Genomic DNA, 16,805 nt, shown 5'->3' with positions numbered 1-16,805 from the left:
CACAGTTCCTGAGAACCGTCTACTCTGCTGGTGTTTTCAAGGGCGGGCCTGTGGAGATCATTCAGCATTCTAGGCTGGAAAGTCTGAGTAACTGTTGACAGAAAAGACAGGCTCAAAACTCAGGTCTTGATTAATCTACACCAGATAAACTTAACAAAGTAGTAACTATTCTTAGTTTTATTTTCATTTATATGAAATTTTACTTAATTTTTTGGCATAGAGTTAGAACATCTAAAAAGCAGTGCCCCCCAACCCCGACAGAAAAAAAAAAAAAAGGGAAAGGAAAAGCGGTAGTCTTACTGATCAGAGGGGAAAACTGTTTTACCTGTTTGAACTATGGTTTTCCTTCCCTATTCATTCGTTTATTCAGTAAACAAACCATTATCCAGTCCCTCGGGTGTGCTGGGTACGGCTGCTATCCCAGGGTTCTGCTTCTGTGGAAATTTCATTCTACTTGTGCAGACTGATCATAATCAGACAAACAATATAAATGTATCTAGTTACTTGCACTGTGAAAGCATAATACAGATTAAAAATAATATAACGCAGTCCCAAATAGATATAGAAATATTCATTTTCAAGAACGTGAATAAACTTTTAAACTATGGACAAACAAAAGGAACATTATTTTAATCTTTTTGAAACAGTCAAAGTAAATTAACAGGTTTCAAATGGAATCACGTCTTTGTATCTTAATTGTGTAATTTGTGTTTCTTTTTAGATCAGAGTTTTGACATTCCAGACAGAACTTTTCATTCTACAAATACAACGTGGCGTCTGTCATCTTTTGAGTCCATGACTGATGTGAAGGAACTTATCCCAGAGTTTTTCTATCTTCCAGAATTCTTAGTTAACCGTGAAGGTATAAGAATAAATCATTTCTAATTTATATTTCTGAGAGTTTGTACATATTTTATAATTTTCCAAAAAGAAAAATAGCTTTGGTAAATCCTAAACTTTTGAGTCCCCAGGGAAGAGAAATACCTTTACTTATTAAATACATAGTTTTATTTCCAAGTGAGCTTGAGGATTTTCAGTCTTTTATTGGCCTAGGTATATTTGGAAAAACTGTAACTTATAACTATTCAAAGTATTTGCAAACACATATTTTAATTTTGTTACAGAAATAACTTAATTACTTTTTCTGACTACAAAAGTGATAATATGCTGATTATAAAAAAAGAATCATGAATTTATTAAAGCACAATATAAATTAACCAGAATCTCAGTGATATTATGAGGAATGACCAAAGAAATGAAACACTCTAAGCAGAACTATCTAACAAGGGTGAGGGGAACCTGGAGATAAAGTCACCTTTCCTGTGATGCCAGTGGCCAGCAAGCTTGGCCAGTCTTGCTTGCTCTTTAACGTGAGGTCAGTTAGCCCTTTGAGAGGCTACCTTTGGGTCATTTTCCTACATTACCGATTTCATATTTTTATGGGACCTTGAGGAATATATGTATTGAGAATGCTATCTTTAGGGAAGTTAGCTTTGGGCAACTTACTTTAGATTTTTTTCTGTCTTAACTGGCCTCTCAAGTTATTCGGCACATCGTTGATAAATTCATGCTGCAGTTTACCCGGAGCAGGCGCTGTCGTGTTGCCCAAGTGAGAACCGCCTCAGTGAAACGTCAGCACCTGCAGTTTGGGGTCCCTGCCTCGGGGCTGTCAGTCTGGGACCCATTTGAATCTACCGCTTGCTCTCTGTCCAAGTTTCTTATGTGTATGTTCCAGCTACCCACAGCTGCATGACAAATAACCCCAGTACTGAGTGACCCCAAACAACGTTAAATGTATTCTCCATCGGAGTTTTTGCAGGTCAGAAATTGAGGAACAGCTCAGCCAGGTGGTCTCTGTGGTTTGGCGCAGGGTCTGTCATGCAGTTGCGCTCAGATTGGCTGCAGCTGGAACAGCTGGAGCAGAGCCGCTGGGGCTGGCGACATCTCTCTTCGTGTGGTGTCCGTGGTTTCCCACGTGGCTTCTCCACACGAACAAGTTCAGAGTTCCTCATAGCATGGCCACCTCAGACATCCTACCTGGTGACTCGGGGTCCCAGGGAGAGGAGCAGAAGCTGCATGGCCTTTTCCAGCCAGGCCTTGGAGGTCACACACTGGCACTTCGGCTGCATTCCGTTCATGCCGGAGCCACAGTGCCCGTCCACATTCGAAAGGACAAGGCATGGGTGCTGCCATTTGATAGGGGGTAGCAAAATTCTAGAAAAGTGCGCAAGACAGCAAGTGTTGTTATAACTGTTTCTGGAGAAGGTAACTTGCTACATGTCATGTCATTTCCAGTCAGCATTCCCACAGGATGCTCTCAGTAAACCTCCAGTCAGCTGCTCTGGGTGAAGAGGGCCCACCTCTGTGATGGGTCCCCAGAGCACCTGGAAGCTGGGAATGATTTGAGTTCACGGAGATCCCTGCCGCTCAGCCCCTCCCCACTCAGCCCTTAGATGCCTCATCACCACTGTTCAGTCAGTCGGCCTCTGCTGCCTCCCCTGGAGCTGCCCCCAGCGGGTGCATCCTAACCGTCAGCCCCTGCTGCTGTCAGTCCCGTGACTGCAGGGCTCGCCAAGATGACCCTCACCCCTACCCCCTGCTAAGCTGGCGTGACCCCTTGGTGTGTATTTTACCTCATACCATTTCAGAGGACTTCCAGAATTAGTGAAGCTCCTTCTAACTGTTTCCACAAGATCGAGAAGGAGGCAGACAGCAACTTAATTTTATGTGAAGCAGAATCAGCTTTTAAGAGGTCCTTTCAAATTTGTATTGTTATGGTGTTTGGATTTTCTGTCCATAAAAGGTAGCACCCCCCAAAAAAAAAATCTCTGTCCAAAGGTAATGTTTCCTTTAGAACAGTTTTTTTAAGGAAACACTTCCGAGACTTTCACTTACACTAGCAGACTAATGAGACAATTGGATACCACCTTATGTACATCTCAGAAGATTCTCTAATTCAGGATGCTAGGATAATTTTGTTGTCCACCAAGCATTCCTTGGTGGAAATGAATCAGAACAGACCTATAGATTTACCATAAAATTAATAGACTTAAGACAGTTCATTCTAGGAATGTGTGTACCTTGTATTCACTGGGTGTTTTAAACTACTGAATGCTAATACTTACTATATATAAATAATCTTAAATTTATTATAATGTTAACACCAGTAATTCAGAAATGCTTATACAAAAGCCTTCGCTTTATTTTAATCAAGTTTACAATTGAATAGATATTTACACACTTAATGCATTTGAGGATTTGATAAACTGGAACGTTGGAATTAGTGGGCAGTGATTTTCTGCTTTTTTTCCCAATATGATATAAAGTGTTGGAAGAATGAAGCGAGAAGGTCTCGGGCTCGTTAGGGCAGCACTAATGTGCATAGCGATGAGAGACGGCGTCACTGTCCTCGCTGCTCCCTCTCCTGGTGACGGCCCACAGCAGCTGTTTCTGTGAACTCTTAGGATCTGCTCCGTAGGCCAGATGAAGCGTGCTCTGGGGGAGACGAACATTAGTGTCAATCTTGTGTTTCAGGGTTTGATTTCGGTGTGCGTCAGAACGGCGAACGGGTTAATCACGTCAACCTCCCGCCCTGGGCACGTAACGACCCTCGCCTCTTCATCCTCATCCACCGCCAGGCTCTGGAGTCCGACTACGTGTCCCAGAACATCTGCCAGTGGATCGACCTGGTGTTCGGGTATAAGCAGAAAGGGAAGGCCTCTGTCCAAGCCATCAATGTTTTCCATCCTGCTGTAAGTGACTGTCTTTAAAATCCGCGTTCATAGAAGGTAGAACCCGGGCAGTTAAAGACTAGACTGTTTCTTTGCAACACCCAGTTACCAAGGAGAGTTGGCAGAGACCCTAAATGTGGCAAGATTTTCAGGTTGGATATTTCACCTCTTTGAGAATAACTGAGGTACTTTCTGTTGGGGGTCCCCTGGGGCCTCCCTGCAGGTTGGATGAGGGCTAAGGACTCAGCATGTAGTTGTACAGCTAAGGTTTATTACAGGGGAGGGTACAAAGCAGAACCAGCAAAAGGACAAGACGCATGGGGCGAAGCTGGAGGAGACCAGGCACACGCTTCCAGGAAGCGACCCCTCCCAGTGCCTCCCGCAGAACTCGCTCCCTCCCTCCAGCAGCAAACTGTGACTGCGTGTGTGCGATGCCGCCCAGCAGGGAAGCTCACCAGGGGTGCAGTGCCAGGGCTTTACTGAGGGCGGGTCATGTGGGCACCCTCTGTCTCGCAGGTACTGAGACTCCCAGAAGAAAAGCAGGTGCTCAGTGTAAACCACGCTCCTTGTACAGTGGATTTGGGCACGGTGGGCCCCTCTTATCAGTTACAGAGCATTGGGGACGCTTCTGAAATCCAGCCCAGGGCCCACCCTGCAGGCAAGGCCTGTCCAGGGAGGGCAGGTCAGGCCCGCCACGGTAACTCTTTTCTGCACACCATCCCGTATACGTGTTCTGTGTTTAAATGGCACCATTTTTCCTTATTGCACAAACAGTATTTGTGCCTGGTTAGGAAAATGTACCTACTACAGACTACCAAAGGAAGGAATTAAAAACCAACTCTGATGTCTGTATCTAGAGACAGACATCAGAACCACCTTCTAGACTTTTTTCTGCACATATGTATCATTCCACTTGTGTAATAATATTAATAATGCTTGTTATTCCAGGTATGGCTAGCCAGTCATTTATTTAATCAATCCCCTGTTATTGGATATTTAGTTAGTATTTGCTTGCTACTAAACTTAACACTCCTCAGGTTACTTCTTTACGTACGTCTTTACTTCTTTAAGATAAATTCCTCAAGGTAGAATTGTTATACTTTAACATACATTTTTTAATGTTGTTAGATCGCCTACCTTTAAATATATATATATATATCTATTCAGGAAACATTTGTTTTGCTAGGCTCTAGGGATGCAAAGATAAATAAGATTCACATAGAGAGGGATGATCTGCAGATGGCCAGTAAGGAAGTGAAAAGGGTGTGACATCTTTAGTCATCAGGGGAATGCAGTTTAAAACCACGATGAGCTGCCACTTCGTACCCTTGAGAATGACTCAGGGTAAAAAGACTGACAATCCGGGGGCTGGGCAGGTGGACGACTACTCAGCGGCAGGAAGGAATGGAGCGGACACAGATGTGGCAACAGGGGTGAGTCCCCAGAGCATTTTATACTGAGAGAAAGAGGCCTTACTTAAGGGTAGACTGTGTACGAATCCACTCCATTTACATGGAATGCAAAAGCAGGGAAAAGTAGTCTCTTGGTGAGAGAGCCAGAACAGCAGTGCCTCTGAGGAGCAGGGCGTGCGCTGCAGGAGGGCACCAGGGCGCTTCCTGGTGATGCGGATGTTCTGTGTCTTGATTTACATGATGGTTGCATCGGATTGTTCTTTAAAAATTTGTAGTATTTTACTGTATGCAAAATATACCTCTTTTTTAAAAAGTGTAGTTTTTTTTTTTTTTTACAAGTTTTAAAGACAAAAAAAAAAGATTCAAATAGAGAGTCAGGCTGGAAGGAAAGTTGGGGTAGTTCAGCCTGCCTGGATGTGGGAGTGGGGTCCGAGTGAGGCCTCTGGAAGGAAGTTCCTCAAGGAATGAGAGGTAAAAAGACAAATTTTGAGGAGCAACCTACGTCCTAGTGTTCTGCCTAGATGCTACTCAAAGAGAACCAGAGATGAACCACTAATCCGCTGCATAAGACACACAGCCTCTTTGTGTTCCTGACTTTAAAATTAGGAGGCAGAGTTAGATTGATCGCGGACTTGCCCTCTGGCTGTGACTTTCTGTGTAGATGCATGGAGTGTTTGCAGCAAACACAGCTAAAGACGCATAGATCCTCCAGTAACACACTCTGTATCTGGGCTTATTAAGCCAGAGGTCCGTTCCTGAATGGTAGTTGAAATAAAAATCTCTTTAGTCCATTTTGCTCGGTAATTGTTTTAAGGGCATCTAAGGTAATAGAAAATTAAATTTCTTAAGAGGCTCACGGTCTGGAAGAGAGACCCTGACAGATGCACTGGTGACTCTGGTGGGCCTTGAATGCCCTGGCCCAGTGGTTGAAAAGGGCGTCGTACAGTTGGATTGGGGGCTGACAATTGTCCACAGAAGCGAGTGTAAAGCAAAGGCGGGGCCGCAGGGCTGATCTGTGAACTTCATTCATACTTGATCTAAAAGGTAACTTTGAAAGCAACTGGGGATTTGGACATTAACCTCGATATACCCTCTGCCTGTAATCCTGGCACGTCTTTTCAATTATTCTTACTTAAAATTCACATTAAAAGTACCTGCGTGCAGCAATATATGACACAATTCTCATCCTACTGGAATTTTTTCACTAATTCTTTGGGACTTTAGAACTTTAAAAAGGATAGAGTTCTAGAAATTTAATAAAACTCAATTCATGGGGCAAAACAAAGTGTAGCTTCATCAGTGCACAGTCTCTGAATTCAGAATTGAGTTTGAATCCTTCCTCTGTGACTCTGCCTCTTGCTGTGTGACTTGGTGTGACCTTAGCCTCTCTGTACCTGAATGTCAGATGTATAACATGTGAACAATAACACCAGCCTCGTAAGTAGGGACTAAAGTTCATACAGAGTGATGCCTGCCGTACAGTTTTGAATACATAAATGTTAACTTTGTAAAAAGGAATGTAAAAATGCCTTTTGATCTTAAGTCAACATTCACCAATATATGGGGTTCACTAGAAACTGATACCACAGAATGGGAAGAAGGACTGTTTTAAAATAAATTTTGAATGAGTTCCAGCCATAGGGCTCTTCCAGTCTTCATGTGAACTTTCGAGTGTATGAGATCAAGCAACCGCTAAGAAGGACCCTGCTCAGATGAGCATTATAACAGGGGTCTGAGTCCTCGTGGTGCTGGTGGTGACAGTGGTGATAGTGATGAGGGGAGTGAGTGTGGAAGACTGTTTAACATCTGAGAATCTGTGAAATTCGACTTTGGCATTTATAGAGATGTCATATGTAGATACATACGTGAAATTTGCTATGACATTACATGATAATGTTGAATTGTACAGTGGATGCACACAGCAGAACAGATCTCTACCCAGCTACTGTCTGTGAGCTTTAAAAACAAAAACGTAAGTGCACATCACTCTCATTTGACTCTGAGGAACGTGACGCTAAGGAGAGAAGTGTAGTAACACCCTTTACATACGAGCTTGGAGTTGTCGCTGCTGCTCTCTGAGATTCCTTGCAGTTTTCACTAGAACCTAAATAATTCCTACCAGCATTGTGTCTTCATTTCACTTTTCCCTCTTCCTGTATCTCGCTTTGGACAGATTACTTTGTTAATAGTTTAGTACTGCACATGAAGCCTTTTTTCTTATTCCAGCACTAGGTGTTAAATCCTGACTCGTACTCCTTTCCCAGTCTGATTATTGCCCTAACCCCCCTCCATGACCTAAGAAGGGCGACAGCATGGAGGACACCAGTCATGGACCATCAAGTGTGCCAGCCTTTCTGCAGCCTTTTGGTCAAAAATGGAATGCCTGGCTTTGCTTCTCAGCCAGTCCTCTGCCTCTGGCACAGCCTTCTCACTGCCAAGTTCTAGTCGGGCTCAGCCGTGTATGTGGAAGCCTCCAAAGCAGACACAGGGAGAGGAAATCAAAATTAAATTAATCCTCTCCAAGAATAAATAAAGCATGGATGTGCTGCTCTTGAGGTTCCAGGGTAGAAATCGGAAAGACTTTGCTTGGGTTTCAGTGATACTGGTGTTCAGACTGCTGATTCTTCAGCCCAGAAAAGCAGAGAGGCGGAGACCTCCAGAAATGGAGGTTCCTCACTGATGTCTATATATGTAAGGGAAACGTGTCTCAGTAGTTGATATTATAGACATCTTCTACCTGTGCATGTGAATTAGCAATAGCAACCAGCCATTGTGTCTTGAGAGGAATCAGACTTAGCATAATGATGTCAGAGAATAAAAGTTGGGGTGGGTACAGCTCCGTGGTAGAGCGTGTGCTTAGCATGCATGAGGTCCTCGTTCAACCCCCAGTTACCTCCACTGAAAAAACAAAGAAACAGATAAACCTAATTACCTTTCCCCTTGCGAAAAATAAAGGGGGGGGGGCGTTTGCATATGAGACAATTCCGGGCAGATACAGATGGCTGTGAACTTCTAGCTCCCGTGGTCATCCCCTGAGGGAACTGGGGTGGAGCAGGGTCCTCTGCTTGTCTTCAGACTCTGTGTCGCCGTGTACCTGAGTTCTCTTGTCTCCTCCCATTCTGCTGACCACCTGGAAAGGTTTTGACTAAGTGCTTGACTCTAGTTTTCTAACCACTATCTAACAGGCAGCTACAGAAAAAGTACAGCCACCTACTAATCTGCTTGCAGAAGCTATTTTGGATGAACTTAATTGAAAATCTTGGTTATTTTTCATCAGTTCTCACTGAGAGACAAGACCAGAGAAAACCCTCAATTTGTTCTTTTCTTTTCAGTTGAGGTATGATTGACACACATTATGTTAGTTTCCAGTATACAACATAATGATTTGATCATTCGGGAAATGATCAGCACAGGAAGTCTAGTTAACATCCACCCCATATATAGGTACAAAATGTTTTTTTTCTTGTGATGAAGACTTAAGATTTATTCTCCTAGCAACTTTCAAATATGCAGTATGATGTTATTAGCTATAGTCAATAGCTACACATTACATCCCCATGACTGACTTATTTTATAACTGGAATTTTGTACCTTTTGGCCCCCTTAACCCATTTCACTCAGCCCTCACCTCTGGCAACCACCAACCTGTTCTCTGCATCTGTGAGCTTGGTTTTTTGTTTGTTTAGATTCTGCACTTAAATGAGATAGTACTTATTTGTGTGGTGTTTTTCTTTCTCTGTCTGACTTGTTTCACTTGGCATAATGCTTTCAGGGTCCATCCATGTTGTCATGAGATTTCATTCGTTTATGGCTGAGTGATATTCCATTGCATCTGTATGCCACATTTTTTTCATCCGTTCCGTCCATGCACGTTTAGGTTGCCTCTGTATCTTGGCTTTTGTAAATAAAGCTCAGTGAACACAGGGGTGCACATATCATCTCAAACGAGTGTTACTGTTTTCTTCGGCTAAATACCCAGAAGTGGGATTGCTGGGTCATGTGGCACTTCTATTTTTAATTTTTTGAGAAACTGCTGCACTGTTTCCATAGGGCTGCACCAGTTTGCACTCCTGCCAGCAGAGCACAGGGACTCCCTGTTCTCACATCCTCGCCAGCACTCGTTATCGCCTGTCTTCTTGGTAATGGCCGTTCTAACAGGTGCGAGGTGATAGCTCATTGTGGTTTTGGTTTACATTTTCCTGATGATGAGTGATGTTGAGCACCGTTTCATGTACCTGTTGGCCGTCTGGATGTCTTCTTTGGAAATGTCTATTCAGATCCTCTGCCCACTTTTTAATCAGATTGCTTTTTTTACTGTTGAATTAAAAGAGTTCTTTATATATTTTGGATATTAACCCTTTATCAGATATAATGTGCAAATAATTTCCCTCATTTGGTTGGCTGCTTTTTCACTTTGTTGATGGTTTCTTTTGTGGTGCAGATAAATGAGGTCTTATATGATATTCTCTTTAATTTAAAATCAATTTTTTTTTTTTTTTTAGATTCCACATATGAGCGATCTCATATGGTATTTTTCTTTCTCTTTCTGGCTTACTTCACTTAGAATGACATTCTCCAGGAACATCCATGTTGCTGCAAATGGCGTTATGTTGTCAGTTCTTATGGCTGAATAGTATTACATTGTATAAATATACCATGTCTTCTTTATCCAGTCATCTGTTAAAAAAAAACAACAAACAAAACATAAATACAAAACAGAAACAGACTCATAGACATAGAATACAAACTTGTGGTTGCCAAGGGGGTGGGGGTGGGAAGGGATAGACTGGGATTTCAAAATGTAGAATAGATAAACAAGATTATACTGAATAGCACAGGGAAATATATACAAGATCTTATGGTAGCTCACAGAGAAAAAAATGTGACAATGAATGTATATATGTTCATGTATAACTGAAAAGTTGTGCTCCTACACTGGAATTTGACACAACATTGTAAAATGATTACAAATCAATAAAAAAAGTTAAAAAAAATCAATTTTATAAACATACCTAATTAGCACCAGGCAATCAAGATACATTATTTTCATTCATCTACCGAGAAACATTGATTATTCCTACTCGGATCTCTTTGAGACTATTAATGATTATTAACCTGATCAAAAACATTTAAAACTCCTTTCCGTCTGAAGTAGAGAAGGGTGGACCATTGCCAAGAGACCAGAGCCAGTTGTTTCCCCTTTGGTGTTATTGCCAGTCTTGTTCTGGTCACACGTCTCGGCTTCTTGTTCTCTGTCACCCTGCAGACGTACTTTGGGATGGACGTCTCTGCGGTGGAAGATCCAGTTCAGAGACGTGCGCTGGAAACCATGATCAAAACCTACGGCCAGACCCCTCGTCAGCTGTTCCAGTCGGCACACGCCAGCAGGCCTGGGTCCAGGCTCAGCATCGAAGGAGAGCTCCCTGCTGCCGTGGGGCTGTTAGTGCAGTTCGCGTTCAGGGAAACCAAAGAACAGGTCAAGGAGGTCACCTATCCGGTATGTCGCTTGGATTTCAGTAGAGTTCAGCAAAAGCTGGTGCAGCTCCCAGTATGTCAGTCCCGCCCCCAGGCTCTCGGGGCCAGGCAGTGAGCAGCGTGGTCCCAGCCCAAAGGGATGCGCAGCCCGTGAACACGGACGCGCCCTTGAGCTGCGATGGTGTGTGTCGTAAATGCTGCCTCAGTGACGTGAGGGAGGGTGCTTTGGGAGCTCGGGTCAGAGTGCCAGCTCCCTGAGGGTGGTTACGGGAAAGCCTCACGAGGCAGGGACACGCAGGGGCTGCAGATGAGAGGGAGGAGCCGTCCCGGACTGGAGAGCAGTCAGCGTGGGTGAGCCAGTGCAGACAGGCCTCGCCTGCGCCCGCTGTTGCCTGCCACCAGAAGTCCCAACCAGCTGAGTAAATGTTCTGGTTTACAATTCAGGGGGACTCTTACACATTTTTTGGCCCCGCTAGATTGTAATGATAAAAAGTATTGCCTCTTAAAATAGAAGTAGGTATAATGTTTACTCTGAAAATGAAAAATGAAGCAAGCAAACCTTCAGAATAAAATGAATTCTAATCCTCAACTAAATTCTTCATTATCAAGGCAGCATATGATTGGAGCCTGTGACTTGTAAAGTGTTATAAGGGTTTGCAGAGGGGATGGCAGAACATGAAAAGAAAGGGGAGAGAGGTTGTGAAGGAGCCTGGAGGTGAAGACCAGCGCAGACCTGAGGCTGCGCTCATCCGTGACCCACCGTAAGAGAAGACAGTTTCACAGCCTTGTCCTGACCGTCCTTTCTTACAGTGGTGTTACTTAAGTACACTAAACGTCACACACAAACAGAACACCTGGTGTAAACTCTTTCTGGTCAGAGCTCACACATATCAGATTTACCTGTTAAATACAAACAAAACTTACAGAACCAGTAAAACTGAATTTAAGAGATCATAATGACAGACAGTGTTGAACCCATTCACCAACGTTGTGTTTCATAGTTGAAAGCTATAGTTTTTTGTTTTGTGTTTTCTTGTCAATTTAACTGTTACGGTTTTGAAGCCTTATAAGTCATTTTAGTCAAGATCATTACCGGGGTCATCATTTTTCACTAGAATCTATTTTAACATGTCAAAATAATGTAATAGTACATCCCTGAAAAGTCACAAGTGCTGTCTCATTCGCTGCTGCTACACAGCTGACTTAACACTGCGAATGTGCAGGGTCTGGGCAGCGTGTCTGTGCAGCGCAGTGGGAACCTGGGACCCGCCCCGCTCCCCCCAGGCCTGCGTGTAGACCACTGCCTCCATCAGGAAGGCCCATCCCCACACATAGCCCTGGTTTGCTCTCTCATTTCATCCCAGTGTCTGCCCAGACACCATCTCAGAGAGGCTTCCCTGACCCCACCTCTAAAACAGCAGCTTTGTCACTCTCTTCCTTCACCACCTGACATCTTGGATGCATGTTTGTTTGTTTATTTGTCTGCCCCTCCCCAGATAGCCGCAACGCCATGGGGCCTGGCACCTTGTCTCATTCTTCACTGTGTCCAGTAACCAGGACACGTATCTCCATACGCTGAGCACGAGGGAAGCAAAAAATTATACAACAATTCTCCACAAAGGGCTTATAATCAAGCTGCTTTCTCTTTGTTTAGAATTAAGTTAGTAGTTAATTAGTTCTATATTTACTGTTTTTTTAATTGTACTTTTTACTTTCTTTATTTTCAGAGTCCTCTGTCATGGATAAAAGGCTTGAAATGGGGGGAGTACGTTGGCTCCCCAAGTGCTCCGGTGCCCGTGGTCTGCTTCAGCCAGCCCCACGGGGAGAGATTTGGGTTTCTCCAGGCCCTGCCCACTAGAGCAATCTGTGGTTTGTCACGCAACTTCTGTCTTCTGATGACGTACAGTAAAGAACAAGGTAAAACACAATGACAGTCATTCTGGGTGTATCCATCTTTCATGAGATTTCAGTGTTTTCCCTCATCTCTGCTGCTGTTTTGTCCCAGGCCCTCCTCACGTTTCTAAGTGTCCCCCACACACTGGGAGGCCAGCCACGTTTTCCTTTCCAGCAATACCTTTTGAGTTAACCATGTCACTAAATGCAAAAGAACCCTCCCTGCTTACCAGGCACAGGCTTCGGGCGCCGAAATGACTGAGTAGGGGCCCCCGTCTGCTGCAGCCAGCTGTGTGCCAGCGAGGGGACCAGACGCCTCTGGGCGGTCCTCCCTGGTGCAGCTTCATACCATGCCCTGTGCGCTGTGCTCCTCGGCCCCCGCGGCCTCCCGCTGCAGGGAGCGCCCCAGTGCAGGGGTGCCCGACCCGTGCCAGCAGGAACGCTGCGTGCCGGCCGGCTGTGTCAGACTCACTCTTGGTTCTGTCGTGAAATGAGTGCTTTCCTTTATAGTTGTTAGCAGGAAAAGAGGCTGCATACTGTTTTGTCTAAGTTCAGTTAACTAGCAAAGTAAGGTAAAGGTGTTTAATCACAGCTGTGGCATCAGTGGTTTATCCTCACTGGTATGTTGCCGTTGGCTGTAAGGTGTGTCACAAGTTACTGCTTACAATACGTAACGTACCCCAAGTGTGAGTAACTTACCTGTAAAAAAATTAGAGTGGATTGAAGTTTATTTCTATGGAGCAGAAGAGAAAAGGCTGGTGTTACCACTTAGCGTGAGGGACTCACCTGTGTTGGATGTGACGCCAGCCTGCTTCGTTGCCCACGACAGCCCGCGCCCGCAGTGGCCCGCAGCAGCTGTGCTCGCTTAGCTCGCCCTTTGCCTCCTCGCAGAGCGCGCTTGGGGTTCGTCAGAGTCTGGGTGTGTCCAGGAAGCGGACGGAGGCACGCTAGTGCCACGGCCTGAACTTCACCCGTAGGGTCCCGTTGGCGTTACAGGAACTAAACTCCCATAAACCGGCCCCGCTCGTGGGTGTAGAGATGGTCTTGCGCTGGAACGGCCGCGCTCTGCTTTGTAAACTCCAGCCTCCGAGCTGCCGCGGGGCTGGGCTGTCCAGCAGTAACTAAGCAGCGGGCATCGGTGCTTTTGTTTCCCTTGCTGAGGTGTGAGAAGCATGAACAGCACTGACATTCAGTGGTCAGCCATCCTGAGCTGGGGCTACGCCGACAACATTCTGCGGCTGAAGAGCAAGCAGAGCGAGCCTCCAGTAAGCTTCATCCAGGGCTCGCGGCAGTATCAGGTGAGCGGCTCTATGACGTGCTTTCTGACCGTAATTAAACATGACGCCTAAGGGCTCAGACCAATAGCAGCCCGTCTCCCCTGTCCCGCAGCCGGCCCGGTCACGAGGCTGGGCGTACGCCTTGTCTGCGGGGCTCTCAGACTTCCTAGCTCCCGCCCTTCTGCCTGTGTCCCCAGGATCCGGGCCCGCCCAGCATCGCACTGAGACAGCGCTGGTGCTTCCCACCCAGCGCCGGCTGGGGGCCCGGTGCTGGGACACATCAGTGTTGCTGTCTTCTCAGCGTCCACTTGCCTTCTGTCACCGTGTCATTTTCAGTGCCCAGAGTGCCACCTTCCACACCTGGTTTTGCCTAAATGGACCAGGTATTTGGGCATCCTGACTAAAGCCCTGCGATCTGTGGTCTGTCGTTCACTGGGTCACCTTTGGCAAGTGACTTAACCTTTCCTGACCTGAGCTGCTTGCCTCCTCTGGGAAACTGGGCCAGTCATCCTGCCACTGCGTGCTCATACAGGTGCTGTAAAAGTGCCTCCAGTGCTTGTGAAGGTGCTCTGCAAACTGTAAAACACTGGACACACATGCACACACACGCACTGCTGCCACAGCTTTTCCCGGTACTAAACTGTGTGTTAAACCTTCTCTCTTTGCCCTTCTTTCCACGGGAAGTTCTGCTGCCATTTCTGACGTCTGTTACCTGCCTTAACACCCGGTGCCTGTTCACACTCCTGACACTCGTCACCATTCCCTGAGCACTCTGGAGCTGGAGGCAGCTACTTTGGGGCCTTCTTGGTAGTGAAAGAAAGGAGAGTAGTGACTGTTTGCTTATAACCTTCAGTAAGGGTCATCGCCTTGTGTTATCTGACCTAACAGTAAACTCACAAAAGTAAAAATAAAGGATGGTGAAAAGCAACCGTATTAGAAATTTTAATGAAAATTTAAGCACTGCACATTTTTTCTGTCATGTAAAGTTGGTCACAGAAACATCGTTAAAGATGAAAATGTACCCCCATCAGTTGTTTAGCAAAACAGATCCAGATTTTTAGCAAACACTGCGTGATAATCCGACTGCTCTCGTGACTGCCAAGCATGTGCCTGTCAGCCTTCTTCTCTTTCCTGTTTCCCCTGGAAAATGAAAAGTTCTGAACCCCCCGCTGTGCCCAGTGGCAGCTGAAAGCAGACCACAGACACGATGTCTCCAGTCTTCTCCTACACTTTCTCGGAAGATGACAGCATTCCTTCCACAGTGCAGAGAGGAAGCCAGAGATGACGGTTTATTTCACGCTACCTTGTCCTCCTGGGAGACCCGTCATTCTTCCGTTTTCTTATTTTGTCTGTTTTGCTTTAGCACAGCTGGGATAGTTGAAGAGTAGTGATGAAGTAATTCCTAGAAAGACGAAATAGCAGAACGTTTCAAAATAGAGAAAAAATGAGACGTTAAAATCCTGTGCTGTAACTTAGGTTTCTGAGAGTTCAGTAGTCCCACATAGTGGTTGCAGGACAGAATGAGTTTTATTCTGTATATTTTTAAAAGTACATTTTCTTCTTGTTCTTTGGAAGACCTTTAAGAAAGGATAAAAATTATGAAACATCAATCTTTACAAATAATTAGAACCATTCAAGAAAGAAACTCTAAAAAAAATTGGATCCATTGGACTCTGATGATCTATTGAGAGATAAGAGGAGTCAGGATCAAAGACATTCATTTTTCAAGGTGGCAGACGCTTGAACACATTTGTAGGGCCAGGAGGGGAGAAGCCAGCAAAAGACAGTTTGCAGTTCTGAGAGAGACGTGGCAGTCGTTCTGAGAAACACTGGGGGCGGGGGGCGGGGGCGCTGGCCTTAAAGACAGAGGGCCTTCTCCTCTAAATCGGGAGACCACACGAGACAGTCTGAGGCACAGAGAAGGGGTAGGGTGAGGTCTGTGGCTGACGACCTGCGTCCTCTTGGTGAATTGAGGTGTGTGGGTGTTGCTGACCCCACCAGGAGAGGTGGGGCTGGAAGGGGCCATGGGAGCAGAGCAGGTGGGGGCAGCTGCCGCGGGCGTGGCGCTGGGGGTCAGCCAGCGCTGAGGAGGACCGTCAGGTCAGGCAGAGGGTCTGGCTGACCGTGACAAGTGTCTCCACGGTTGGGGCTGAGGGGTTATAATCCCAGATTCTGTTCTCTGCGTTTGTCTTTCCTCCTCCTCCTGCTGAGTCATCTTTAGAGCTGTTAGAAGCAATACGTCTATTTATAAGGACCCTGTTTCCCCACAGAAACAGAGGACGAAAACAAGGAAATAGAAGTGTAAAAATCGGGTGAAATGCATCCCACACACACTCAGCCCTGCATCTGGCTGGTCCTGGACTGTTTTGTTTAAATTTCTGGGGAAGAAGTGGCCGTGTGTGTGTATACGCAGGAAAATGTAAAATCACAGACAGTGCATTATAATACATTTTAATGTGGGAGCAGCTTTTAGACATCTTAAAGTTACAGGATATTATTCTATCTTGCATCATTCTAATCACTTCAAAGGTTTACCTTAAATTTTGTGATCGTATATTTTTAAAATAATAGAAAAACTTGTAGCATTTCTCATGCTTTTTAAACACAATAATCTTTGGTTTGTCCTTGTTCAAGGTTACTAGTTGTGCGTGGGTGCCTGACAGTTGCCAGCTGTTTACCGGGAGCAAGTGTGGCGTCATCACAGCCTACACCAACAGGTTTACCAGTGGCACGGTAGGTCCTGGGCTTGTGTGGGGTTTCCATGTCGGTGAGGGGAAGAAATCCTTTATGAAGTATAATTTTTAAGTATAAGATTAACTTAAAGTTTTTGTACTTTAATCTCTTCTCCACATAAGCTGTAAAATGTGAAAGATCACGTATTTACCTCGTCAGTTTTTGGTTGATTGGGATCACGAAAAATCTTGAGAATGACTGTAACGGCCTTAGTGTCTGGTGTCAGGGACATAGTATTTTGAGTTTTCGTCCGTGTCGCGTTGGGCTTTTTGACGCCGTGTTGA

The 16,805-nt window shown here is 45.2% G+C and overlaps 1 protein-coding gene across 1 annotated transcript in view; it reads left to right on the top strand.

Annotated features, from left to right (window-relative positions):
- LYST (lysosomal trafficking regulator) overlaps positions 1-16,805 on the top strand; it is a 144,935-nt gene that overhangs the window by 113,953 nt on the left and 14,177 nt on the right. The window contains exons 44-49 of the mRNA XM_032490549.1: positions 722-862; positions 3,535-3,752; positions 10,410-10,640; positions 12,346-12,535; positions 13,673-13,809; positions 16,423-16,521. Of these exons, the coding sequence (XP_032346440.1) occupies positions 722-862; positions 3,535-3,752; positions 10,410-10,640; positions 12,346-12,535; positions 13,673-13,809; positions 16,423-16,521 (1,016 nt within the window). The remainder of the gene's footprint in view (positions 1-721; positions 863-3,534; positions 3,753-10,409; positions 10,641-12,345; positions 12,536-13,672; positions 13,810-16,422; positions 16,522-16,805) is intronic.

Source organism: Camelus ferus, chromosome 11 (genome assembly GCF_009834535.1).
Source record: "Camelus ferus isolate YT-003-E chromosome 11, BCGSAC_Cfer_1.0, whole genome shotgun sequence".
In the NCBI taxonomy this organism is placed as follows: domain Eukaryota; kingdom Metazoa; phylum Chordata; class Mammalia; order Artiodactyla; family Camelidae; genus Camelus; species Camelus ferus.
Note: the sequence above shows the minus strand (reverse complement) of the source record. Positions and strands in the feature narration are given on the sequence as shown.